The 27,391-nt window shown below is 42.6% G+C and overlaps 1 protein-coding gene across 10 annotated transcripts in view; it reads right to left on the bottom strand.

The window, feature by feature from the left end:
* kmt2cb (lysine (K)-specific methyltransferase 2Cb) overlaps positions 1-27,391 on the bottom strand; it is a 70,779-nt gene that overhangs the window by 13,933 nt on the left and 29,455 nt on the right. For 3 of the 10 annotated variants that reach the window (XM_084369542.1, XM_084369545.1, XM_084369546.1), the window contains exons 13-42: positions 25,416-25,496; positions 23,858-24,585; positions 21,900-22,022; positions 19,909-20,025; positions 19,454-19,558; positions 18,411-18,515; positions 18,130-18,311; positions 17,610-17,774; positions 17,407-17,513; positions 17,189-17,260; positions 16,859-17,071; positions 16,190-16,312; positions 15,783-15,908; positions 15,551-15,681; positions 14,221-14,413; positions 11,408-11,500; positions 11,079-11,126; positions 9,839-9,979; positions 9,703-9,735; positions 8,536-8,685; positions 8,305-8,446; positions 7,879-8,114; positions 7,605-7,678; positions 6,314-6,511; positions 4,132-6,084; positions 2,534-2,847; positions 846-2,422; positions 621-732; positions 285-483; positions 126-186 (exon numbers count right to left, since the gene is read on the bottom strand). In XM_084369542.1, coding sequence (XP_084225668.1) covers positions 126-186; positions 285-483; positions 621-732; positions 846-2,422; positions 2,534-2,847; positions 4,132-6,084; positions 6,314-6,511; positions 7,605-7,678; positions 7,879-8,114; positions 8,305-8,446; positions 8,536-8,685; positions 9,703-9,735; positions 9,839-9,979; positions 11,079-11,126; positions 11,408-11,500; positions 14,221-14,413; positions 15,551-15,681; positions 15,783-15,908; positions 16,190-16,312; positions 16,859-17,071; positions 17,189-17,260; positions 17,407-17,513; positions 17,610-17,774; positions 18,130-18,311; positions 18,411-18,515; positions 19,454-19,558; positions 19,909-20,025; positions 21,900-22,022; positions 23,858-24,585; positions 25,416-25,496 — 7,902 coding nt within the window. The remainder of the gene's footprint in view (positions 1-125; positions 187-284; positions 484-620; positions 733-845; positions 2,423-2,533; positions 2,848-4,131; positions 6,085-6,313; positions 6,512-7,604; positions 7,679-7,878; positions 8,115-8,304; positions 8,447-8,535; positions 8,686-9,702; positions 9,736-9,838; positions 9,980-11,078; positions 11,127-11,407; positions 11,501-14,220; positions 14,414-15,550; positions 15,682-15,782; positions 15,909-16,189; positions 16,313-16,858; positions 17,072-17,188; positions 17,261-17,406; positions 17,514-17,609; positions 17,775-18,129; positions 18,312-18,410; positions 18,516-19,453; positions 19,559-19,908; positions 20,026-21,899; positions 22,023-23,857; positions 24,586-25,415; positions 25,497-27,391) is intronic. The other 7 variants (XM_084369544.1, XM_084369547.1, XM_084369550.1 and 4 more) reach the window with 6 other exon arrangements.

Here is a 27,391-nt window from a genome sequence, read left to right as displayed (position 1 = left end):
GAAGAAAGAGGCTCTTTTGTTAGCAATCTTGACAGCATGAAAACACAAACATCTTAACATTTCTAGGTCTGACAGACCTTCAAACCAAAAAGTTGCAGATGCATATACATTTTTTGAGAACTTACTGACGAATCCAGGTCCAAAGTTTGGAGGATTCGGTCTTGCTACTTGTGTCAATTTGCCATCCTGAAAGCAAGGTTGACAAGTAAGTAATTATATTGCAACTTAGCTATTTTTATTATATAGTTTCAAATAACATCTGAGCAGATTAATGATTCAATTACCTGTCCAAGAACTTGTGGAGGAAGCGGAGCGCTTTCAGGACACGGTTGTACAGGACCAGGAACAGGAATAGGAACAGGAACAGGAACAGGAACAGAAACAGGACCAGGAACAGAAACAGGACCAGGACCAGGACCAGGACCAGGAACAGGAACAGGAACAGGACCCGGACCAGGACCAGGACCAGTACCAGGAGGAAATCTGCAAAACAGCAATACCACAGCAGTGCACCATTTAATCAGTCATGGTGAAACTAATACATACACTGCAAATACCACTATTACATTTTGTACTGAAGCAGGAAAATGTATTCAAGCGATAACAAAGTGAATTTTCACCTGTTCATGACCATTGGGGTCATTCCCATGTTGTTCTGAACCATGACTTTGTTGATGCCTTTCAGTGCAACCATTTTAGCTTTCATGATGGGGTCAGTGATGGCATCAAAATCTGAGAATGAAAAATAATGCACTCAGAACTCACTTAGAAATCATCACAAAATGCTGGTATTCTCAAACATTATCATATACCAAAAACTAGAAGTTGTGGCCAAAACAATTTACCAATATTAGGGAAGAAGGAGTCGCTGGAGCGCTGTCGTATCATGGCTTGCATCTGCCTCTGCTGCTGTTGCTCCTGCCTCTCTTGGTCTAGGAGGTCCTGCAATAGGAGTGGCTGCTCTTCCAGAAGAAGAGGACGATGCTGGCCGTGACCCAACGCCTGGTTCACTGCGTTCTGCTGGGCCTGGCTCAGACCGCTCTGGTCCACTCCAGGGAGCAGTCCCACCTGGTGGTCTGCCCCAAAGCCAGTCAGAGAAGCTTCTCCTGCAGTGGTGGCGTCGGGTAGTGTTTGAGTCATGGGAAGTCCAGGGGTATGGTGAGTGTCAGTGACTTGGTTCTGCTGGGGCATGAGGTTACCTCCTTGATTGACAGATTCAACAATTGGATTTAATGACTGTTCTTCAGGCTGCTGCTTAATGAGTAAACTAGACAGCACTGGGGTGGAGTCAGAGAGCACTCCCTGCTGGTTTGAGGTTAAGGTGTTTCCAGCGGCTTGCTGGTCTACCACCTCAGGAGGTTTCTGACAGTCCTTGACCTCTGTTTTAATTTCCTGCCCAGGTGCCAAAGAAGCAGCGTCCTGACTCCCAGGGGCTTCCAGCTTGACTTCAGCTAAAGACTGCTCACCTGAGGCCTCTGGCTTTGCCAGATCAGATGTTGAACTGGATGAAGCCTCAGTTTCTGTGTTTGGATTTTTGTTCATGTCTGCAGTGTCAGTATGATCATCCATAGGATCACTGAGATCTAGTTCTTCATTAAACATGTCTTTCTTGATGTCATCTAGGTCAGGGTCTGTATAGGCAATGATGTCAAATTTCCCAGAAGTTAGGAAGTCATCAAGGTGTAGGTCATTTGTTTCAAGATCTAGGTCTTTGCCATCATCAGGATCCAAATTTAGGTTTTCTAAGTCTGCGTCTACCAAGTCTTTGACCTCCACGTCCTCCAGATCTTTCACTGCTGATTCTTCTGCATCCAGTTTCTCCTCCACAGCTTCACTGCTTGCCACTGAGCCCGTCTCAGTGTGCCCAGCAGGGGGTGCAGTCAGGATCATAGATGCTTCCATGTTCTGGGTTACACTTGAAGCAGGCTGGCTCATGGATCTCATCAAAGGAGATTGTTTGAGTGTGCTGTTTCCTGACATATGGACTTGCTGATGAAGATTGTCCATGCTGGCAGATATATGTATTTGGCCAGTCTGGCTGACCATGGGGTCTGCCATCCTGAGCCCCTGATTTAAATGGAACCTGGGATCTCCTTGAAAGCCTAGGGGCCTTTGACCCTGCAAGTTAGGGTCCATGTTTCCTTGCATGGCACCTGGAAGAAATGGCAAACGTGGCCTGTTTTCTATTGCTCTGTGTCGCAGCTCAATAAAGGGCTGGCCCATTATGTTGTGCTGCTGCACTGGCATACCACGGGGTGGGAAGTGCTGGGGCAGCCCCATAGGGTTGCCCCCCATATTCTTTGCCATTTCAGCAGACATGGATCGTCTCATTTGAGGAGGGACATCCTGCATCGGGTGTTGCCCCCGTGGAAAGAACTCCTGCGGCCCATGAGGTCCTAGAGCCCCAGGTGGAAATGCAAACCTAAAATAGGATGAAACATTTATAAATTAGAGAGGAAGCGAATTCCTAGTGTTGTGCTGTCAATCAGAGAATATCAGCAACACAAAGGTGTAATTAAAATATCACACCAACCTTGGTCCCTGATGTCTCAAATTAGGATCTCCAGGATGTGGGCCCCGGGGAATTTGTCCCTCATTAGGGAAAGGGGCACGCTGATCGCCTGGAAAAGGTCCAGGAAACCTCATTGGTGCTCTCATGGGTCCTTGTCCTGGATAAGGTGGAGGCGGGCGGTTAAACATTTCCCCCTGCTGCCCAGGGCCCTCCTGGGGCCAGGGGCGTGGTGTTCCTGGGGTTATGTTGCCAGCAGCCTCCTGAGGGCCCCTCTCCTGTCGAATAGCACTCCTCTGTTGCTGTTGTTTCAGGATTAGTTCTCTAATTCGTTGTCGCTACAAAACACAACAAACATACAGATATTTAAACCTTTTCAGACACAACTTCAATAGGCCACAATAATACTGTATTTTTAGCTGTTAAGAGAGATTTTCAGTTCATTTAGGCCTACTTGAACTCCACAGCAAGTATGTCCATTTTTTACATTAACCGCCACTGCATACTTTCAATTCTGCACACAAAGTTTTTGCTTCCTGTACCTCACATTTTCTCATATAGTAGGAACAAAAAATACAATAACATTTAGTCAAGATAAGCATACGATTGCAATTGTTTTCGTAACGGATGTATAATTGGCCTATATATATAATTTATTGAAATCGAACTGAAATCATAGTTAGTCTTCCATTTTTGCAGCCAGAAATAATGTGAACATGTTTTTCCAATGTATTGTTTATATTTTTATACTCTTAAGAGGGGAGAAATAGAAACTTTGGGGAAATAGAAATGCTGTGTGTGTGTTTCAGCTGGCCGGAGGGCCATGTCCGTGTTTGATTGGGAGCCGCTGGCAGACTGGGCTCAAGAGTGTGTTGTCAGTATTGAAGAGTAGGGACCACACAAGCATCTAAACAGACCAAAGTAACATTTGCAGGCACGTTTACACTCTGTTTAGTTTGCTGCAGCTGACCAGCTAATTACCCATCTAGCATGCAAACTGATGTTAGCAGGGCACTTTTTCCCTGTGAATGTTTGTTTAGTGGCTCTTTCAACAAGCTGAGGTGTAAGAGTGTGTTCATATTTGAAAGCTGGATAAGAAGGGAACTTTTGTGGTGTGGTTGTTGTTTAAAGCATTTTGTTGATTGGCTGTGACTATCTGCCAGTGGTAGAAGGTCATATTACAGCTTTATGTAAAGATTTGATTGGCTGTTTGGAAACAAGGTCTCCATCTATGAGGATGGAAAACAATTTTTTTGTGTAATTTAGCCATCATTCCCTTTTGGGCAAGTTTGTTTTATATACTGTTTATAGTTTGTTTTATTTCGTATATTTTTGTGTTTATTCCTGTCCATGTTTCACGCTGGATTAAATCAGTGTTTGTTTGTTTGTTTTTGTGAATATTTGGACAAGTGTGTCAGGTTTATGTTCAAAGCAGAAAGTCAGGGTAATTATACATTTTTTTCTATTCAAATCTATCTCTTATGTCTTTCAAGATTTTAATAACTGACCCTATGAGTAAGCTATTATAAACTATAAAAAAACACTGGCGCAAAATTAAATTGCAATAGTAATGCATGAATGATGAGATCTAGAATAAAACATGGACGACTGTATTCATGTACCTGTCTGAGTCTTTCCTCACTCTCAGCGAGAGCAACACCCTGAGCCTCAGAGGAAGCACCAAGCATTTGTGAGTTAGACAGTTGGCCTGGGTCTTGAGGGACAGTTCCACTGTTAACCACACCTGAATGATCTTTCATTTCCATTTTCTCTGTTGAATGTGGACGAGGGGTCATGGGGGCTTGTTCAAATGGGTCATGGCCAGGTGTTTGACTGGGCCTTCTGGAGGGAGACTGAGTAAATCCATCTTCTGAAATACTAGGGTGTTTTGGTGTTTGTGAGCCTGGATGAGGGAAGGGCTCTTGAAGCCTGCCTTGAGGCGGGGAGAAAGGATCCTGGCTTCCCATTGGTCCTAGCCTCGGCCCTTGTCTGTTTAGCCCATCAGCACCAGGCCGTGGGGTCCCTGGAGGCTGGGCGTAGGGGTCATTAAGCATTGGTCTGGGTGTCCCAGGCTGGGAAAACATGTCACTACTACCTGGTCTTGATGTCCCAGGTGTACTAGTAAATGGCTCCATTGGCCCCCTCTGGCTACCTGGTGACTTGGAAAACCTCTCTCCTGCAGAGGGCCGTGGAGTACCTGGTGGCTGAGCATAAGGGTCCACTGAGTGGGAGGGTGACATCCTCTGTCCAGGGTGTGACTGATGAGGGAACTGGTTCATCCCACCGGGGCGAGGAGTAGAAGGAGGCTGTGAGTAAGGGTCTGATGATGGGCTTGGGTTTGAAGGCTGACCATAATTGTCATGTGGACGAGGCGTACCAGGAGGTCGGGCATAGGGCTCAAAAAATGGCCGCTGTTGAGGACCAGGTTCATTGATGGATCGTTGGTTACCTGTAGGCTGAGAGGGCTGGGCAAACGGGTCATATGTGAAGTGATCAGGCCTTGGAGTGGAAGGTGCATGAGCATAAGGATTTCTAGACATCTGATTCATTGGTCCTGGCTGGGCGAATGAGTGCGCCTGAGGGTGATGCTGCTGGCCCATTCTAGGAGGACTGGTGAAGGTGTCATTCCCAGATGGTCTTGGGGTATGCGGAGGCTGAGCATACGGGTCATTCTGGTGATTCTGGGAGAACCTGTCAGTAGTGTGTGGGCCTGGTCGGTTGAAGGGATCCTGAGCCTGAGGAGGGGGCATAGGTGTTTTGAACAGAGGGACTGAGCCGGACTCATTACTTCCAGGGATTGGTGCTAGTAAAGGCCTTGAGTAAGGGTCAGACAAGATCATTCTGTTCTGGGCCATGCGCTGATAGGCCTCATTTCTTATCATGGGCCTTGAGTAAGGGTCTCTGCCTGGAGAACCCATTGGATGCCTTCCCTGAGCAGCCTGACTGGCCCTGGGGGGACCCATGGGCTTCAGGAAAGGGTCCATATCCCCACTTGGTCTTGGGGTGTCAGGAGGTTTGGCGTAAGGATCACTGCTCATGGATGTTGGGGAGCCAAAAGATTCATGAGCAGGAGATGGCCTCCCTCTGTCCTGCTGCTCCATCAAGGAGGTGGGGGATTTTCCAGATTCCACAGGCATTCTGCGACATGCATTTGGCCCAAGATTTGGCGGTCTTGGGGTCCCAACCATCTTGGCATATGGGTCCCATGGAGAAGAGGGTCTGGAGCCAGAGGAACCTGGTGAGAATACCTGTGGGGACTGAGGCTGGGAGGAAGGCCCAGATGGAGGGGGAGGAGGGGGTCGTAAGAAGACATCCTCTGGAGGGCATGAAGTGGGCGTCCCTGGTAGCTGGGGCCTTGCAAAGCCTTCTTTAGAGTTGAGCTGCTGCATGGGGGACATGCTGCCATTGCTGGGCTGGGAGGCTGGGCTCTGGTTGCCACTGTTATTCCCATCTCCCTCTGACAGGTTGCCTTGCTGTTGCTGCTGTTGTTGCTGCTGGAGTTGTTCATTCTTTACTTGCTCCAATTTCTGAGTGGCTTCGATTTTGGCTTGCTGTTTGCTTTTCTGCCTCATTTGCTGTTGGAAGGGCACAGTGAAAAGTGGGATTAGACATCAAAAGGGATGCAGCAAATTATCAGTCTCATGCCAAAAATGAACTGGACCTACTAACCACCAATGTCATCAGGGTTAATGTGGAGGACAGTGCAGTTGTTTAGGGAGCTTTACTAAACCACCACTTCTTAGCTGTCTTAATATTAAGTGGACCTGCCGCTGCATTCGCTGACTTCATTGCATACACTCTTACCTGTCTAAACTTCCACTCTTGTTCATGCTCTGACTCTTTTGGTTTCAAAGGGTCTTTAAACAGCAGTTCTGTGTCTAGTGGTATGTTGGGATCAAACACCTCAGGGGGCTGTTGCTGTGGGTGGTGCCTCTTCACCGTCTCATTCGACATCTGGACTTTGTTGATGCGCAGGGCTGCTCGGTTATCTCTTGCCTTTTGCTAAACAGCAAATCAATCACAATTGGAAAGAAAAAACACATCAGACATACTTACATAAGTAAGAAATTTCACTCATACTACCACTACAACAACAATAACTGGTGTGTGTGTAAAATTCTCTTTCACAGCATTGTTTCAGTATCTCACTATGATATATGGGGTCTTCAGTAGTGGCAGGCAAATACACAAATATGAATTACTTCCAGCTTCCTTCCCTTCCGTACCAGCCAGTGGAAATCACACATGTATGCATCAGCACATACATTATAAACTGTTATAACCTGAAACAGTGTATAGGAAATCACCAAATCACTGGCTGTTAGTGAACATTTCAATGCTGTTAAACAAAACAGCGAGGGACTAGAAAGCGGCAACATCCACAGAGAGAAGACAGCTACTCTCACTCTGACCATATCGATCCTGTTTGTTATCCAGTAACAGGTTATTTGGGATGGAAGTTTCCTTCTTGTTGGCAAAGAGCTGACAGTGAGAAAGAGGATTTTGATAATCAAATCAAACACTTCGATCAATTTTCGACTAGAATTGAAAAAATGAATTTTGCATGGTGGGTCCTTTGGTTGTAGAGAAAGAACGATTTTACTCTACTTGCAAAACAGGAAGGAGGTCATCCTGTTACTGTAAATAAGGTATCTCAATAGTTCCCTCATCATGAATGGGATGTGTAAGTGGGATATCAAAAGAGAAAGCCATGAAAGAGAATTGTCACCATGTAACCAGTGACAAAATATCCTTAAAATCTCTAATACTGGATAAATTTTTTAACCAAGACTAGGTCTTTGAAACTAGCCTCTGCCAGATAAAATTACTTCTAGTGAATTTAATCACTGAGACCATAGTGAGTTCTAACACTGAACAGGGCTTCCTATGTTAATTAGTTCATCTGTGAATGGCCGGATTTCAAATTGCATTGGCAAGAGGCAAGAGGCCAGATGCGATAAAGGAGTCTGCCTTCTGCATACTAATATGTCAGTGCAACTAGTAGTGACAGTTTGATATCTGCCACGGTTCAAAGTGTTTAGGCTTTGATATACTAAAAGAAAAAAGGCTAATTTAACAGATTGAGTGATCTTACCACATATGGGGCCCTGTCTTGTGAACTAGCTTTCCTCCACAGTTTTGCAATTTGCTTTACTCTTGTAGACCAGTCTGTTGAAAGAATAAGAAGAGGGGTTGTCATGCCAACAGTCTCACAGTGCTTACAAGGTATTTTTGTACTGCTTGACTGACACAGTGCAGTGGGTACACCCAAACAAATACCAAGGCATTAATAGGAATTGGACTGATGACAAAAGAGAAATGGGCAAAGAGGAAAAATATATGTTAAAGCTTCAGAGCCATATACAAACCTGGGTATTCTTCTTTGAGGTTGGGGAAATTGACATTGGTATATAAGACGGGTGCTACAGTGGCTAGTTCTCCAAGTGTCTCCTCCTTCTCCCACTTGAGTGTACTCCTTTGGGCATTTGACATGGCTTCAGTCTCGCCCTCAGGCAGGGATCCAGGGGGTGTAGGGCCAGGGCCATGGGCAGGGGCAGGCCATGGACCAACTGCCTCTCGAGGCATCTGATTAAACTTTCTGTCCCTGGAATAACAAAAGGAAATCAGCTCATCTTTAAACAAGCCAAGTTTATATATTGCAAAGTTCCACCAAAAGTTATCTTTTAACACTTTTCATACAGAGGTCTTACATTAAACATTCTGATCTCGTAGAGAAAAAAGAAAAAACATTGTGAGAATATTGAATAATTTCAAGGACAGATGCAGCACATTACCTTGGATTGTCAGTGAAAGGCATACGGTTAAGGGGAGGGAAATTGTCTGGGAGGCAAGGCCCTGCTCCTGGATTTGTAGGGAAACGTTGGTTTGGTCCCATCATACCATTGATCATTGGCATCCTTGGAAACATGGGATTCCCTACACACATGTTTGAAGAGGTGAATTCGATGCATACATTTTAAAAAACAAAACAACAGAGTCAAATAACAAGGTGCTTGATGATGTACCTGCGTTGGGGTGAGGCATACTAGTGCCAGGTGTGGCAGGGAGGGGCCCTGGACCCTGGGGGTGAGGCACCTGTGGTGGTGGAGGTGGTTGGCTTGTGCTGGGGCTCAGGACTGCAGTGAAGAGATCCTCCACATCTTTGCCCTCCAGCTCTGTAACAGAGTATAACAATACAATGTTGCACATTTGAGTATATATTATACCCATTAAGGTAGAAATGAACTGGGGTAAGATTAAACTGCAATGTCAGAATTCATTCCTATCGTGTGCTACAGATCTGCTGATGCTGAATGCTGTTCACACTGAACAGTAAAGGATGACCCATAACAAAATATTGCAAAAAAAGAATTGGACTAAATTAAAAAAAGACTTTGCAGTAATATTTTTATTGAATTTATTATGAGAGATAACTAAATATTGGATTTTTTTGCCTTGAAGACACCTGTACAATTTATCTCTATCTGACTGGTAAAACATTAATTTGCAAAATAATGAGGGTTAAGTGCTGTAATATCACTGGGAGTTTACAGTCACATTAATCAGTGTAGAAACCCTTTCACCAATGCACTGCAACTCTGAACTATTCTGGACATAACCCAGAGTCCTAATCAGTTTGACTGGACACTAAACAGACTTTCACCTCCATGAAATGTCCAGTTGAACTGATGTGTGAATAGAGGATCATTTGTCTGGAAATTTCACAGCAAGTGAGTAGGTGTGTTGTTGACCTTTCTAAGGGTGCTATAATGCGATTGTCGTGAAACTTGATAATTACAAACTTCTGAGGGTGAAGAAGAAGGGTCATTTACACATAGACGGCAAAAATGTCCACTGACTGGAGAGATGCAGAGATTCAGGTACTTCAATCAGTAAGGGCCATACAGAATTGTTGGACAAATTCAAGGAACAACAAGAGACTGTCGTTTATGAGCGCAGTGAATTTTTTGCGACATGTCCTGCCTACTGCCTATAAAAAAATGGAGCATTTTCAGTATCTGAGACTGCATCTGACACAAACATTCTCCAGTTGTGTGCTACATTTGAGAAAAGGGCAACTTCCGACCATGTCTGGACTTGATTCTCGAGATATTGTCTGGAATTCATATGAGAAAGGCTTAGCACAATGATGATTCAACGCTTACAGTTTTGCAACGGATGAAATTACAAACCTGGAATTTTGTAGAGTTTGCTGAGAATTGATTCTGAAACAAAAGAATTAGAGAAAACAAATCATTATTCATCTTGTATAAAGTTTTAAAATAACAGTTTAAACCTGTGTCTGGACATTTGTCTCCCCCCACTGACCATCAGTGACCATCTTGTCTAGCTCTGGGCTGAGAATGCCGTCCAGGGGTTCCTCTGGGAGGGTTCGAGGTGTCCTTCGGCCAGCCTGAGAGTGGGGCGCCACCGGGGAGCTGTCTGTCAGGGGCCCGATGTCCAGACCAGCTGTGGAAACACACACAGACATACAAAAACAAATCATAACACGCACGCATGCACACGCACACAGACAAAAGCAACAACAACAACAAAAAAACTGACCAAGAACGTGATCATTAATATAGACTTGAAGTAAGAACATGTTTATTGTCTTAACAGCCTGTGGAATGCAATCAAAACACATGATTACAGCTCCTTGGGGTTCCTGTGTTGTTTAAAAAGAGTGTTTTGGGAACTGTGAAGAGACAGACAGGTCAAACTAATTCTCAGTAAAGGTACACAAACACTTCAATGTTTGCGTAGGAAAATATTGCTTACATTGGTCTTTTGTACTAAAAGCCTTTTTATTTCTTTAAAGCCGTGCAGCCTTCATCAGTTTTTTAAAATGCTGATCTTATCCATGAAAAAAACCATAAAAAAGTAGTCTGGGTTAATGCACTGCTTGCAGATTGAATCAAAGTTACGCTGGAATTTCTCAAACTTGTAACACATAGCTGTTTTCCTACTCTTGTCTCTAACTTCTATACTTTCCCCAACACAAAACATTCTACCAACATGCGGATGGTTGCAACCATAATTGGTAGTCGGTATTGGAACAAAATTATAATCAGCCCATAGGGCACTTCAGATGAACAAAATAGTTCTTACAAATAAAGAAGGACAAGTACTGCAGTTCATTTTGTCAGCCAGACTTTAATGTCTTGAGGAAAGTGGGAGGACATTTACCAAGGCCTCTTTTTCTCTAAGCTGCTTGATTTTTTTTTTATATGCCAGGATGCCCTTGCTGGTTTGTTTCTTTGTCATCATAAACACATCTTCAATTAAGCAGCTACGACTTTGGTTTATTTATCTATAAAAATGTCACCACTGTGAAACGGTTGAGGAGGCTCACAAACAAAGACTGACACACCTTAGGCATTTGAGTGAATACTGCGCACCGGGTTAAGTAAGCACTAAGCAGTCTATGAGTGTTAAAACATCTGAATGGTTGAGAAAAGCCAGGTACGAAAGCAGCTTATATACATGCACACTCAAATAGAGACACACACTGCAAGAGAAGAAGAATGCACTAAAGCGAGGGATTAGTAGGCCATAGCACCCTTACCAAAAGGAGGAGGTGAGCTGTCAACCTGGAAGGGGCAAAAATCAAGACCTACAAGAACCCAAAACCAGATAAAATGAGTGAAAAAATAGTGAAGACAGAACAAGCACAACACGCTTCAGACAATGCAAACAAAAGATAAAACCAAAGGTGAACATAAAGTATTGTTAAAGAATGTGACATTAAAAAAATCATTAAGTGGTGAAAGCAAAATAAACTTGCTGTCTGAGGAAATCTCATAACCACGAGGAATACGATTTTGTAAACCCACGGCTAGGTGACTATTAATAAATTGATGCCACTGTGACTGCCTGTGAGATAATATGACGCACCAGAGTCACCGCTTGGCTTTCCGAGCATTCCCAAGATGTCTGCATCAGTGTTCAGAACATCAGAAAGATCAACTAATGGTTCCTCAGACGTCTCTGTAGATGGAGAAAAAAGGAAGAAACAAAAAAAAGAAAGAAAACCAAACCGTCACAAATCATAATTGATGGCGATGTTGAAGGGACATGAGAATATGATTTGGAACCATTGTTTTTGGATGCCAGCTGAAGAATTTGGTCTTAAGTAACTAAGGAAAGAAAGTTTAGATAAAGAAAAATGGAAAATGTTGAAGGAAAACTACCTCTATTAAATATAAAGAATTCATTTAATAAAGTTATTATGGCCTTTGACTTAAAGGGTAAGTACGCGTGAGTTTTGTGTCACTACTATTGTCAAGATAAAATAATTGACATATTCACACTCAGTGCTACTCACAATTGGCTCTACGCTACAATCATTTCCCTTAAGACTGTTCTTTGTCTTTTATGAAATAGAATTAACAATGTCACAATCTGCCAAGGTTACAGAGTTTTATTTCTTAAAACTGTTCAAACTGAATAAGTGGTAAAACTGAAGTTTATTTGGAGTTGGATATCTAGTAGCACCACTCATTGTAACTGTTTTCTACTACTGGATACGATTTCTTATCTGTCAAACTTATCATTATATAAATTTAGGATTAGCGATCAACAACTTCAAGTAACAACATTAACTGTTATACTACTTGATATTCAAGAATAAAAAAGAATCAAAGATTGACCTTCAAGTAGTTAAAGGTTTAGTGTTGCTGGGTAGATTTCAAATAGCTTCTTAGCTAAACAACAGTCTGCCAATGATAGTTTTAAGTTGTGCTACCGTCAATACATTTTTTTCATCACACAGTTTTTATCAGTAATGTGACAATCTTACTAATAGGCTAATAAAAAAAATTGAAATAATTTAGAAAATGGTTGGACTGAGTTGGACATGTGTAGTTATTAGGCGAGAGACCAGGAACAGAACCAGCAACTGGAGCCCATCCCCATAACTTAAATCTACCACAGTTTATGAGCTAGTTAGGACAAGAAAATAAATCTTTGGTCTCATTATACTGTAGTTGCTCTTAATATAAAATTGCACTGGGTGCAGTAATAGATTAGATGTTGACTATAAATAATTGTTAGTGAGTAGTGTGTTCATAAACTCTCTGATGGCAGTGGCTGTGGTCCATTTGGCCATCTTGGGTGTATTAGTCAATATGCAGCACCAGAAGTGAGGACATCTGCATGAATGAGTGCAGGCCGCTGGTATGACGTTGGATCTCTATAAGCTGATGTTAAAACAGTGACAAGTAGTGCGGCTAAAGCAGCTGTGCTTCTCGTTGAGGAGGTGTTGCAATAAGCATGCTATTAACAGGTAACAGTCAGGGTACATTCAGACCAAATCAGGTGCTGCGGTGGTGTGAGAGCGTGGGATTGTCACTCGATGGTCCCTGTGTGTGACATGTTGAGTACCCCTGCTGATTGGTTTGTCGAAAGGCTAAGCTGCTATGTTGTTATGCTACCATCATGCTGCTCCTACTAGTGATCGTCAAAAATAATAGTAAACAACCAGGATGTGAGACAGATCATTACTGTGAGTTTTAAACTGGGGCACAAAACCAAACCGAGTGTTCATAAGAGAAACATCGCACTACACAGAAATATCCATAATGTTCCCCGTCTCATTTAAGCCGTGCTAAATAACATGCCCAACTACTGACCCATTCTTCTCTGTCTCTGATCTGCCGTCATGCCTCTTCCACAGTAGCGTAAGCATGCCGTTCCTAGTGCTCGTCGGTATCCACAGATTAAAAAAAAGTAAAGTAAGTAAACTGGTGCACAATGCCAAACTGAGTAAATACACATAAAGCTACACTCCACCATGTTTTTAGTCATTCATGCTGCAAGTCTGATCGCCAGCTTATGTGATTGGCCACCACATCGTGGTGTCCGGCTGCATTTCTCCAAAAGTTGAGCTGGTCTCAACTTTTTCGCTTTGTTTTCAGAACACCCTGTGGTCAGCACCGCCACAGCCAAAACAGACCACCCTCATTATAATGAATGGGAAAACCTGTGTTTTTGCCACACCACCTGATTTGATCTGAATGGTAGCCTCATGCTCTGCAACATATTAAACATGCCAAACAGTTTGAAAGTCAGTATACCTTTCCCATTTGGAATCAGCCTGGACGAGCCACTGTCGCTACTCTGCTTCAGTCATGTGGCTTTTTTTTTGTTTCACAAGGTCAGCATGTGAGGGGCATGTGCGATTTCATGTAAAATTGAGAGGCAGGACGAGGGAGCAAGAGATACAGAGTGAGTGGGCGTGCAAGACAGAGTGAGCTTGCAGAGAAAACAGAAACTGGAACTTCGTTTTATTCGCCACTTATGATTCTATGTAATTCCTGAGTGTGGGAGTGATGTGAATGGAGCTGCAGTTGCACAAATGAGTCCGTGAAAGCTCATGGCCAGATATTAACCTTTGAATCCTTGACTTTTATGTTGTATGAATGGGTGAAATGCATTTTGAAAATGTGTTGAATAGAAATCTCTCCTCGTGTATGAAAAAGGTTAATACTCCTTGTGCAGAGACGAGGGAGAGAAACGCATGGACTAAAAGACATTGTTAGGAGCCAAAATAATAATGTGTCAGGCCTTTTTCAATACCTCCATTGATTCCTTTCTAACGCTTGACTAATTTAAGTCATTCTGAATATTTATTTTTCCGATGCATCCCTTTGAATCAATGAACCATTACATCCCTCGTCCTGGAGAACTGAGGTGTATACAGTACGTACGTCCTGCTGCTGGTCTGGTGTGAAGCGATGTATTTGAGGCGCTGAGTAGAGGGTCAGATGAAGGGTCCAGGAAGCTGGTGGTGGGGTGCTTCCTCTCAACTTGGCTCTGCCCTTCTTCCAATAAGCCTGATTCGACCCCCTGCTGCCTGCTCTGCTTGCTTTTGTCCAGTAGGTCCTTTCCAAAGAACGCCTCCTGAACATGACAACACAGAGCACCGGGTCAATTCTCTGTGTTCACACTTTCCTTCAAGAAATGTCAGCTTACCTTTCTTGACATCATTCTTGGGAAACACATCACCATGTCACATAGAGACTATTCAGCACACATTGACGGCCCATGAGAACTGACCGAAGTGAAACAGAGAAGCTGAAGCTAACAGTCATGTTGGTGCTGGCCTCACTTTTGTCAGCACCTACCTCCCCCAACCACTTATACCCACAAGTCATCTACTATCCTCAATGACATGCAGCTGCAGCTCCCTGCCGCAACAAGACATTAAAAGCCCAATGTGTTGCCGTTTCAATAATTAATGAAATGTGCTTCACTGTGTCGGACCTTTAGGTTCGACTGAACATCCCCCCACTGTGGTGGGATTAAGAGCAGCACTGACAGCTGCCGGTGGTTTAATGCACATCACATATCTCTGTTTTGGCCAACAAAAGGTGACACTGAGATACCGGCTAGAGACAAGAAGCCTTGAAGTCACCTCCAGTTAAGCTTTTGTATGTCAATTCACAACCCAGACAGGAGCCATTAAAGGAGCATGATCAGAGACTGGTATCCTCCACTGTGACTTCCTCTAGGCTGTTTCTCTTTCAAAAAAGCTCACAGAAGGGGCACTGCGCACCAAAGTTCTGTAAGTGGTTTCCAGGCAATGTACTTTGGAGTCCCAACCTTCCCAAGGGTGGGATAAAACACATTTTAAGAAGATATGGCATGACAAGACCAGACAATCTGCGCATATGAATAAGAGGCTTGCATAACAATAAAACAGGGATACATTTGCAATCGACTGATGAAATAAATTGCTTCAACTAATGCAAGACCTCTTTCTTGTTACAACAGTAACGTTTTAAAATATGCAATGTTTGAAATATTGTACCTGTGTTGGAAAAATTTGTGGAAGAAATTAAGTGTTGATTATTTTTAAGCCAAGTTGTGTATATATGGAGAAAGAATTTCTAATTAAATCACCTTTTTTAAACTCACTGATCACAAGAGTTATATGACCCTAGAATGGTTACAGTGGTTATACACTATAATATATTATATGCTCATTCTTTTTATACACAGTTTACTTTTCATATCAGACAGTAAGAGGTGACAGACCTGCAGGTAGGTGGGAAAAGCTTCCTCAAGTTTTGTTTTCTTCTTTCGGTAGCGTTTCTTTATTTTCTCTGGGACCTCTGGTCCAGGGGGCGTCTCATCCACAGGGGTATCCGGCAAAGCCTCTGTCCATCCTACAACACAGTAAAAAATTACATCACATAGAAACAAACAGATAAGAGGACAATCTATTGTAAAACAGATGTATGTGTGTATACATCACTGGTGTACAGACCCTCATCTCTTCCACTGGGAATCTCTGACACGGACCCAGAGGAATCCTTTCTGCAGAGGGATCGTTTGGCCTTGCCTGGACCTTGACCGGGACGGTTCCTCTGGCGAACCATGAACCCACCAATGCCTTGAAAGGAATTGTTTTTTGGGAAAAAGTCAGTATATTTACTTACAAAAAATACCATTTTCATTACAATTATGGACTGGATAAAATTTGAGATGTATTGACTATTAATTGTCCAGTATGTTCAGCATGAAAGCTCAGGAACACTAGATAGAGACCTTTGTATATCAGAGGCCCTGAGATGGCAGTGCTTTGCTTCAGCTACAGCTACAGCTACAGCGTCGGGCATGTACTGCACCATTTTACGCTTCAGAGGAGCTGTCTCCTTCAATCAGGTGCCCTACCCGGCCGGTACGGTTTCCTCTTCCTCTTCTTGCCGCCGTCGGCCCCCTTGGAGTCGTCTTCTGCTGGCTCTCGCTCCAGGCTTGAGTCAGACTTCGCCTCACAATCTAGGAGCTCCGCCTCTGCTAGAGGGAGAGAGCATTGATGATGAGTGACAGCCCTGCGGCAGACAACACCCCGGCCAGGCCCCTCAACACAGCGCCAGGGTCAATTCTATCTGAACTCGGCTCAGTGGCAGGACATTAGCCTGATTGAAATTAGGTTCACCAGTTCCATTACAGAGGACCTTCATTTCCAGGGAGACTTTGTCCGTTTCCTACACTTAACACTTAGAAAATAATTTTGATATTGTATGGGTTTATGAGAGTACACTAATTATATTACTACTAATAGGATGTATTCCGTATTGATCATCCATATCATACAAGGGCTGATCATGACATTTTTTTTTTTGACTGATTATAGGAAAAAAAAAACATTAAAACATTGGACACAGTAAAATAAGTAGCACCCAGCAGTTTCAACTACTGATATTCAAATTGATAGAAAAAGCAAAAAAGTGAACAAATTCACATTTGGGAAAATCACACAAAAAGCCAATATTGATAGTCCAAGCCCTCTAAAAAAACATTCTGAGATGAAAGAAGAAGCTTGTGCTAGAAGACAAGTACCTCTGTTGTCCTCCATGTCTTCATCACGAGAGTGCTCCGAGAGGGGGTCTACAGGAGCCTGAAGCACTGCCACACTGTTCTGGTTAATGATCTTCAGCTTCAGCTTCGGTTTGGGTTTCCTGCGACGTGACGCTGTAGCAGACAAGCTCTGGAGCTGGCAAAGCCCGGATTCTGTCAAGCAAACTCCATCCTGGGTGTAGGTCCTCGACAGATCTGAAATAATCATGGCTATATGCTTATACTGTATAAATTAAAATCAAATCACAGCTTTGTGCAAAGAAAATAAATTTCTTTATAAACAATCCATTCATTTTGAAGCTTTGAACATACCCATTTCTTTAGCTTTTGTGACAATCTGCGTCATCATTACAGGCTCAATAGCGTCTCTGACCTTCGTCACAACTGCAGCAACACAGGACAGACAAAAGCCATTAAACACAAACAACAAAAACAAGAGGATCAAATGTCACAGTTAAGTCTATATACTCTAAAGCAGACACACAAAAAAGAATTAAAAAAAATGATTTGAGGGATATCTGTGCTCAAACCTTTAGTGGTCTTGAAAGCTCGACACATTGTGCAGTCGAAGCTACTGTCTGCAGCTTTTTCTACATCTTCCTCTGAATGGAGACCCTGACAAGATGCATGGAACCATCTATGGACAAAAAAGAAGGTTATAATAAGGGCTAACTGTGCTTAAAAAAGCATTAGCAGAGACCAGTTCTCCTAAGTGGGCAGAAACACTGCACACCTGTCACATTGGCGACACTGCAGAATTGTGGTGCCTTCACTGTAGTCCACCAGGCAGATGGGGCATGTTGCAAGGCTGGCACACGGGGCACACTGGGTGTAATTATTCTGCCACTCACACCTTAGGCCTGGGGTGGTGGCGCCACACTGGGTACAGGACACACACCTGCAGGACACACGGAAAGACAAAGGTCATTCTACCCAGGTTACTTCAAAGAGGATAACGCAGATTAACTGTGCTGCTAAAATCCTGTCTACTCAGTTCACTGACAGCATGCTGCAAATATGAATCTATGTCCTGTGAAGTTGTTGTTTATGGAGGAAATTTGACATGCACTTATCATGCCTTTGAATTGTTGGGCTGATTTTTAACTTCATTTTGGTAAATTGTTGGCAAACTGAAGTGTTCAATATGTAGAATTACTTCATGCTTTTAGTAAAGTTAACAAAAAATGTAATTCTAACTTAAACGATTATCTGTTTGAATCATACTTGGTTGAGATGATCATAAAGTTACTCACCATTTGCACTTCCAGCTGTCCTTGGGCACATTCTGCAGTGGAGGGTCCAGGCAGTAGGTGTGATAGCTGATGTCACAGTCGTCACACAGCAGCAAGCGGCCGGGATCTGTGGCCTGGCCGCAGGCCTCGCACACTGTACACTCCAGACAACGCCAGCCTTTACTCAGCACCACCTTTGTGATCTGTGGAAGCAACAATGAGACATTTATATGTAGGTCTGTGTATGACAGGATGGTATTTCTGCTCTGCACTCAGGTGTACAAACTAAATTGTAAATGTACCTTTATGCCAACACAGAATGGATGGTAGCACTGGCCACACTGAGCACAGGCCAAAAGACGGCCCTCTGCGCCAAGGCCAAAACTCCCACACACCACACACATGTCCTGAAAGGAAATGAGAAATCATGAGTTACGCAATTTCATGAAAGACACTGAAATACTAAAGCCATAGTTAGAAAAATACCCCCACATGGTCCCATGTAACCAGCTGATGACATTGAAAACAACAACAACAAAGATACCAGTCAGCTGGTTAGTCACTCAACTGCTGGACTTTTAACCTTCATCACCCAATCACATGGGTATCAATGTTCTGTATATTCATTCACTGCCTCTGGCGCTACAAGTAGCAGCCATTATATATGGTATTTAATGCTATCCTGAATATTGAAGAAAAGAAAATGCTTCTTTAAACTAAATCCGCTTAGTCAATACGAACATTGCAGTTGCCCTCTATCCTCAAATATAGCTGTGCAAAGCATATTGAAATGCAAGCTAAAAGGAATACATTGGAAACTTTGGTCTTTAAACCAGGGTGATTGAGTGAACCCTTTTCAGCTCCTGCTTCACACTCACATTCACAGCTAAGAGCTAAACAGAACGGTCTTTTACACAATGACCGGTTCCACTTTCAGCGGTTGGTTGCACCTCAATTGTATTCTTTAATTCCTTAGTCACGTTTATAAAGAGTTATTCTCTAACAATATGGGATCTTGATTACTACTGTCTCTAACGTCCTGATGATTATTTTGCAGTTACCATCAGTCACTTATTGTTTACAGAAATGAATTCAGCACAGGAGCTTACTTTGAAGACAGAAAGTAAGAAACAATAAAATTTCAATACGATCCTGTGTTACATAACCGACTGCAATGCCCGCAGGCGGTTGGCAGTATCTCCACAAGAATTAATGATCTCCAGTGGGAGAGGTCTTTAAGCACAGATTTAATTTCAGGGCATGCAAGTGAATGGAGAAATTCGAGGATATGACTCAAAATAAAACACATCAGCAGCATCGTTAAGAATTGAATTAAAACAAACACCTGTTTTAACGTGAAACTGTCATTGCTGGAAAATATGACCACTGTGTTATGCATAGCATTCTCCTCCTCGTCCTTGACTTGGTACGGGGTCTCTATTGTGATGATCTGGAGATCAGAGAAAAAGATACACAAAATAAACAAAAATATCAATCATTCTTTACTCTAAAGATCCACCGTCTGGTTGTGCTAAAATGATTAGTTTGGATACACATACTTTAGACGTACAGGTACTTTCTATTGTTCATAACAGCCAAGGAATTATTTGGTGGTATTGAGAAAATAGATCTCACCAAATGTCTTTACAATAACATGAAACTAGCAAACACTTCACTTTGTTATGAACATGAATGCTATTTACAATACATCAGCCTTGTCTTCAGCTGGAGGGAAAACTAACACTGATTTGCATACTGTGTAATATTTGACAAAGATATCACCAAGCTGAGCGCACATACCCCAGGGTTGATGCTGGGACTTGCTCCATTCTTGCCTCTGGCTCTGCCACGTCCAGCTCTACCTGACAGACCAGCCCCTCTGGGCCTCCTCCTCCCAGGGAAGCCTGAGCCTCGACCCTGTGTAGGCAAGACAACAAATCAGAACATGTGCAGTTTGCCACCTAAGGGGTTGATAAAGATACACTGTAGGGGGAAAACAGGGCCACTCCCTTTCTTACAAACTTAAAAAGACAGGCACACACTCCACTTGTTTGCAGAAGTTTGTTTTGCTCTTGCACACACTGAATTGATCAAGTCACAGTTTGCTCAGTGAACAGAAAAACATTTAAAGGAGTTGCCTGGGGAACCTTTCAACCCCCCCACGTTTCAGCTTTTTTCCAGCTTTTTCTGGATACACAGAGTGCTGCAGGAATGACGTGTTATTGTAGGCTAACCTGGATGTTAGCATTGCCCTGGTTCCCTTGACAAAAAGCTTTGACTTTGGATTATTGCAGAAAATAAGCTCTGGGGCAAACGGGTGTATGATACACATTTTGTACAGCAAGATAATCTCCACAGATGAACACCACTTTTATGATTGTTTAAGCATAAATGAAATTGCCTAAGTAAAAGGCAAATGTTAGGCTGTTGCGGTCGCATGACATCACCACCACTAAGTGTCTTACTACACCATAGTATATACCCTTTACTATAAATTGATCATTCTATGAGTTGTAAAGTTAGTTCAAATAGTCTGCAACTACAGCCCGCCCGTAAAGACGGACTAGTGAGTAGATGAGTCGTGTTCGGTGTAATGGCGTTAAATGTCACCAACAACCTCTTTAATCTCATTTTGCCACTTGTTAGCAACAGCCTTTTTCAAGACACGTTAGCACTTTTTAATTCAAACGGGTATTTATTTACAGATGTATTTTTATGTCAGCATAAAATAGCAGCAAGAATGTTGTTCATCTAGTTCAAGATAGGTAATCTCATTCTGCAGTGTGGTTTACATGGATGCAAGCAGCACAGCTTGCACAATAAATTCAACTATTTATGCTATGGCTTTGAAAAGTTCTATCCATTTTTAAAAAGGGGCAAAAATTACATCAACTTTTTAACATTTGGAACATGATGCAAATGCCCAGAAATCAATCAACACGATTCCTGACATTTCGACAGTTGGTGGAAATTACTGTTATTACAAAAGGTGCACTATAATTTCTGTCAGACAGCCAGCAAATGGGAGTGATGAGAAAAGGCCTCTGAGCTGTTGTTCTAGCAATGCCAGTTCCACTGTGCCCCCGGCCCATTTCCGACTGGAGGTCTCTGCCTAATCATGACTGTCAAACTCAAGTGTAAATGAACCTTGCAGCACCTGCCCCAGAATCCCATCCCATTTACCCCACATCTGACACTGATCCCAAACCAAAGCCCCTCCCCCATCCACTGTGCCTCCTGACAGACACACTGTACGATGGTGTTTAACCTGGACTGGACCCCTGCCGCAGCGTACAAATTAACCCTCACCCAGCTTTGCTGAAGAGTAATGGCTGTCACCATGGCAACCAACCGCCACAGACTTTTCACCAAGTCAAAATCAAAGAAGGAAAAACAAAGTACTTGAACAGGTTTAAATAAGACAAAAGAAGAGAGAAGCAGAGCATGGCTGACATAGAGGAAAATGACACCTTCGTTCATGAGTTACAATTATTAACCAAATACTTGTAAAGACTGAAATGTCTCATACCCTTGATCTCTTAATTCATCTGCAAAGCCAGCAAAACCCACTGTCAATATAGCAATATCTTTCAGTTCCACTTCATAAATTCATTAGCTTAGCCTTTGGTCTATAAATCCCCCCTTCTCAAAGTAAGATGGAGGTAATTGTTAGTGTTGGCTGTGATATATATCACAGTGACTTTCAGGAACACTCGGGGAGTGCGCGTCACTAGGGTAAACAGAGGGCTAACAGAGGGCAGCTGTTGTCTCTGGTGAGCCACAGTATTTACCACTCTGATGCTCCAGCCGGGGCTGCCAGAGGACTGCCTCGTCTTTGGGATGTCCCACCCCTCTGGCTGGTCTGGTGACCAGGACAAGGGGGAGCTCACACTGCTATGGGGGCTCCATGCACCCTAAGGTAAGGGAGGGCGGGTGAGAGAGTGAGAGAGAGGGAGGGAGGAGGGCGACAAAATGCAGCAACTTAAAAACAAAGCCAGCGAAGAAACAAAACATACAAAGAAAGATGTTAGAGAGATGTGGTGAGCTTCTAATGTTGCCACTGGGGAACGACTCTAGGCACATCCATCTATGCAGAGTTACAGTATTAGAAAGCATCTGATGCGCCAAAATATTAACAGGGTAAGTTATTAGGTTATAGTCTGTGTCAAAGCCAATCCGTTAGAGTTTTCATGCATTTAAGTTTAAGAGGAATGTTTCTAATAGACTGTACAGGCAAAACTGGAGTGCACAATTGTGTTAGTGGCATTTCACACAGAATCATTTGCCAGAACATCACGGCACCATACGGCAGGAAAGAGGCCCTGCAACCTCTCGCCATGACAACCTTGTATGCTTGGCATGTTGACAAAACAAGGAGAATTGCATCAGCACATGAGCGCATCAGACAAAAGCATGCTGGACTAAAGAGGAGCAACATTTTACATTTCTCGAATAGATTTCCCCAGGCCTTGTGTAACAAATTAGTTTGAGCCATATAATGTTTATTTAAGAGATGGGATATATCTGGGGAAAAAACACACATTTTGCAAACTAAGTAGTCTACCCTCACCAGCATCATTCATAATATATTACAGCCAGGGGTGAAATTCAATTCCCATTATTATTTGTCTGAGAGAGTCTACTTTCAGTGTCTCTATTATAATTCATATGTTTGAACAATACTGTGACACTAATTCTGAGAGATTAAAAGTTGTTTCAGTCACTTGTGATCCACTGCAGTAGATGGTGTAATATGGAGATAATTAGGACATGGTAATGGAAATGGTCATTGTAATTTGTGACTTGAATGCTCATTCTCAAAAGGGACAATGAGGCGGTGCATGTTCAGAATGTGGACATGAGATGAACAGAGTGGTTGATGAAAATGCTACCGAGGGGGGTTATCACGGTGAGGATTTTCAGTTCAAGGTGTTTCTAGCCATATAGAAAAGAAAACATAACTGTCTGGAAATAATTAATACTTCAACTGAGTTCTGCATGAACACTGTGACTAACTGGTCATGTGGTGCACAAACATGTGAACAGAGTACAAGGAGTTGAGAGAAGGCATCATTTGCTCAGCTGTCCTCCTGCTATGCTTGCATAGTGTACAGCAAGGTATAACGCAACCGAGACAAAGGTAACACTATATATTAGATTACACATAATTACCATCAACTAGTTGCTTATTAGTTTGCATGTTAGTAGTATATTGGCTCATTTTAAGTTATTATAAAGCACTTATTAAAGCCTACTTCTGTATGAATATATTCTAAAGACCGTTTTAACAGGGAATATGTTCCACTGGTAGTTTGAAACGTGTACTTGAGTGATTGTTTAGTTGTAGAATCTGATCATTCAGAAAAAGATATCGATAAGTGCTCTCTGACGACAATAAAGAGGCAATATGCTACCAGTATGCATGCTAATAAGCAAGCAGTTAATGGATAATATGTGTACCCTAATATAAAGTGTTACTAAGAAGATAATAAAAAAACATAACTGAACCATTTAAGCTGCTTCAACCAACCCAGTGCCATCAAAAAAAACCTAATCAACCACCATACAGCAGAGCCAACAGGACATTTACACACGCCATTCAGGAGTTCACAAGTTATGAGCACCTACTACTAGCACACACTCCAGGGGTTTATAACGTAGGCTGGGACAGTGAATTACGGCACAACAAGCCAGACAGTGGCACAAAGCGAACCAGTGGTCTTCTGCAGCATGATATCCAGTTTCCTACCTGTTTCACTCGTGGCCTCCCAGGAGAAAACTTCCTCTTAGTGATGGCTGGCTTTCCCATTCCAATCTTAGGGGTGAGTGGTATAAGTGTGGTGGTGGGTATCATACTGCTATGGTCACCCAGCGAAGGTAGGATCTGAGTCTGCAGTGGTTCTCTGGGAGATGTCCCTCGGCCCAGAGGGGAAGAGTGGGAGGGAGAGGCAACCATTTCTGCCAACCTTTCCACAGATGTCTTCAATGGTTTCTCCTCTGAAGACAGACTGCAAAGTGACAGATTAGGCTTGCTCTCCGGTGTAGTGTACATCTCCTCTGATATACAGGAGGCTGAGGGCTTAACAGTCTCTGCCAGGTTCCTGTGATAAATACCCTCACTCCTCTCCTTGTTAAGTTCTTTTGGAGCCGTTTCCAGGAAAGAAGCCCCAACTACATCCATACTCGACGGTTGGGGTAGTGAGACCTCCATTGGTTGGTCCGTGAAAGGTACTGATGCAGTACTTGGTTCTTTGGTGGTTGAGATGATGGCCTTAAAATCCTTTGTGCTGGAGTTGGCCGTACCCTCCTCATGGCAGGCCTCTGTCTTTGCTGGCTTGATTTGTAACGTGGTATCCTGTGTCTGTAGTGACTCCATAGAGAGCTGGGCCGGAAAAGACTCAGACTCCTGGCTGGGAGTTGCTGACGATGCAGGACTCTCTGTAGATGTGAGCTGGGCTCTTGCTGCTGGTTTTGTTTCTGTAAGACAAAATACAGAGTGGTTAGAAGAATATCTGGATATCTTTACACCATGTACATCATCAACAGATTGAACAGATAGAAGTGGAAACCGATACATCGATCAGTTAATAAGTTGATGAATGAAAATAATTACCCTACTTTAATCCATTAATCTTTTCAATTATTTTATTTTATTTTTTAAAAACGTATTGTAACTCTTGCAGTGTATTTCAGACAGACTGTATGTACTCTGTGCCACAAGAAGGTTGCTTAAATTATTTAGCTAACTGATCGATGAAAAAGTAAAATGTTCGACAACCTATTTAGCTAACATTAGCTTGTTAGCTATGTGACATAATGAGTGCACGCAGGTCAAACTTCTTGTTGACATAATATTTCACAAATCTGGCCAAAAACCCGGCAGACCAACCTCTTCACTTATTTTTTGCCATGCATTTGCAGTTGAGGTTTTGTCTTGATAATGATCCATGTGCATTGAAAACCCTGCACAGATGTAAATAACACATTCATGTGATCTGACCGTAAAGATATGCATTTCCTTGTGTTGAACACTGGGGGGCAAAATCCATAAAATAATCCACTGTGTGGAAACAAAGTGTGAATGTCATTAATGTAAATGATGTTGACTTCGAGGGGAGACCCTATGTCAAACCATGACCTGTGAATAATGTTTACACTGCATGTTAACAGTGTGACTTAACTGTGAGCATGTCAAATAACACATATTTTAGCAGCAATCACTGTTATATTAATACTAAATAGCAAAATCAAAATGTGGTTCCACAAAGCATATTGAGTACCAAATAAAGAGACAAAAGTGTACAAACCTGGTTTGAACTCTATTAGGGTTTTGTTGACAGAAGGTTCAGTAACCTGCCTCTCCACAACGTCTGCACCCACTGAGACTTCTAAAAGAGAGAAGATTCATTATCAAGATTATATATAATAAAAAATGATATTTGTTTATAATAGAGAGAACTAGGAGTCTAGAGAAACTGTGAACACATTACGATAAAGTGGGAATAAAAGAAAGTGGGCCATAGGGAAATGCTTGGCTTGGATTCCCTGCAGTCAAACTAAGGGAGCAGAGATATCTTTGCTTCCACCATTTCCACCCATCTGTTATTTTACAGCTAATGGTAAAACAAACAAGAATATACGATGATGTGAATCCCTAAGTCGTGGAAATTCTCCGTTCAGTGTTTTTCTGTGAAACAGAGGTGAACACAGGCAATAATCCTTTACAACCTCTAATAAAAACAGAAAGCCTTGTAATGCAGATCACCTTTTATCTGTTGAGCCCTTAAATGTAAAGGGAATTTTTTATGGTTCAATAATAGCATAAGAATAAAAGGCTATACATTTCATATGAATGTAACATTAATTTCTCTGCTTGGATTTAATGAACTGTTGCATCAGCCTTGAAAGGGATATGACAGAAGTGTTACTGAAAAGCTTTTGAGCAACAGTCACAATGCATACATTATTATTATTTTTTTTTAAATACAAAAATCAGGCAACCCTTTATCATTCATCTTTGATGTAGTGTATCCTATCCTCTCTCGCCACTTGGTTTCGTTGTGTCTCTTATCCTCCCTCTCTCCATTTGGTTTTGTATTAAACACATCAATGCATTTGGCTAGCCTGGTATGAATAGAACTAGTCATTCCTGGCTATCAGGCATCAACACATCGAGCCAATATTCTGCCAGACAGCCTCTGACCGTACAGATAGCCTAGTCTTAACGAGGCGCCCACCATTTCAATCCACAAGTTCCCATGTCACACTGATCCTGACACACGCATGCACCTGCTAAGCATCTCTGCCAGGGAAGGGAGTAACCATGACAACCAACATCCCAGGGTCTGTGTGCTCTGGGCTCATGACTGTGCAGCTTGCAGGTGCTCATCCGGTGCCGATGCCAGAAAGTCAATTAGGAGATGGGCCTCCAACCATCTCAAGCCTTCAACTATTGACCAAGCTGAACACACATTCTCATTCATATTAACACCCTGCTTCCTATATCTCCTACAGTGAATAAAGTGATGGTTGAGATAAATACACAGCTTTGATTAATGCAGGAGAGGCCTAAAGCCAAGTCTAACTTCAACCACAGGATGGATCTAACAGCATCTGACGGTTGAGTCACGTTAAGCCTGCTGTTAAACCCTGAGTGGTGAAGAATCCTGGCAGGTGATAAACAGCTCTGGTTAATGACTTTAATTACATTACATGTGCGGGCGGTTGGCAGCATAGTCATGATCTCATATAACAAAAGACAAAAAAAACAAAACAAAAAAATCTGCAAATATTTAAGGAAATTTCAGTGATTTTTGAGGAACATTTTCTCCTCTATTTGGTGCTCAAAAATACACAGCAAAAAAAATAAATCTAAATGTTAGCGCTTTATTTAAGAGGCTTCAACCCAAAAGCCCAAATTATATCTCTGGCATTATGACGTGTCTTGAAAAAACAGGTAAAGCTTATTTTGAAGTGCTTAACATAAACCTGTAAAAGCTCCTCTTAAATCAATACACATATCTCATGTACACTCTTTAAAACTGCGGAGGGAGAAGCATCGCCTTGCCAGCTAAATCCAATGATGGAGCAGTTCATGACCACAGGAAAAAGGTAGTAAAATGAGAGCACATGTGTACGGAGAGCAAAGTAAGCTGCTGCAAGCTGTGTGAGCGGCCGTGAATGAGCCAGCGTAGCTCCGAGGCAGGTTTGCAGACAGGGGATCTAATATCATCACCATCATGCTGCTCCTATCCAGCCTGCACTGCCAGTGGAGTCTGCTGTC

The sequence above is a fragment of the Pagrus pagrus genome (genome assembly GCF_965226575.1).
Source record: "Pagrus pagrus genome assembly, chromosome: 12".
NCBI classification, from domain to species: domain Eukaryota; kingdom Metazoa; phylum Chordata; class Actinopteri; order Spariformes; family Sparidae; genus Pagrus; species Pagrus pagrus.
Note: the sequence above shows the minus strand (reverse complement) of the source record. Positions and strands in the feature narration are given on the sequence as shown.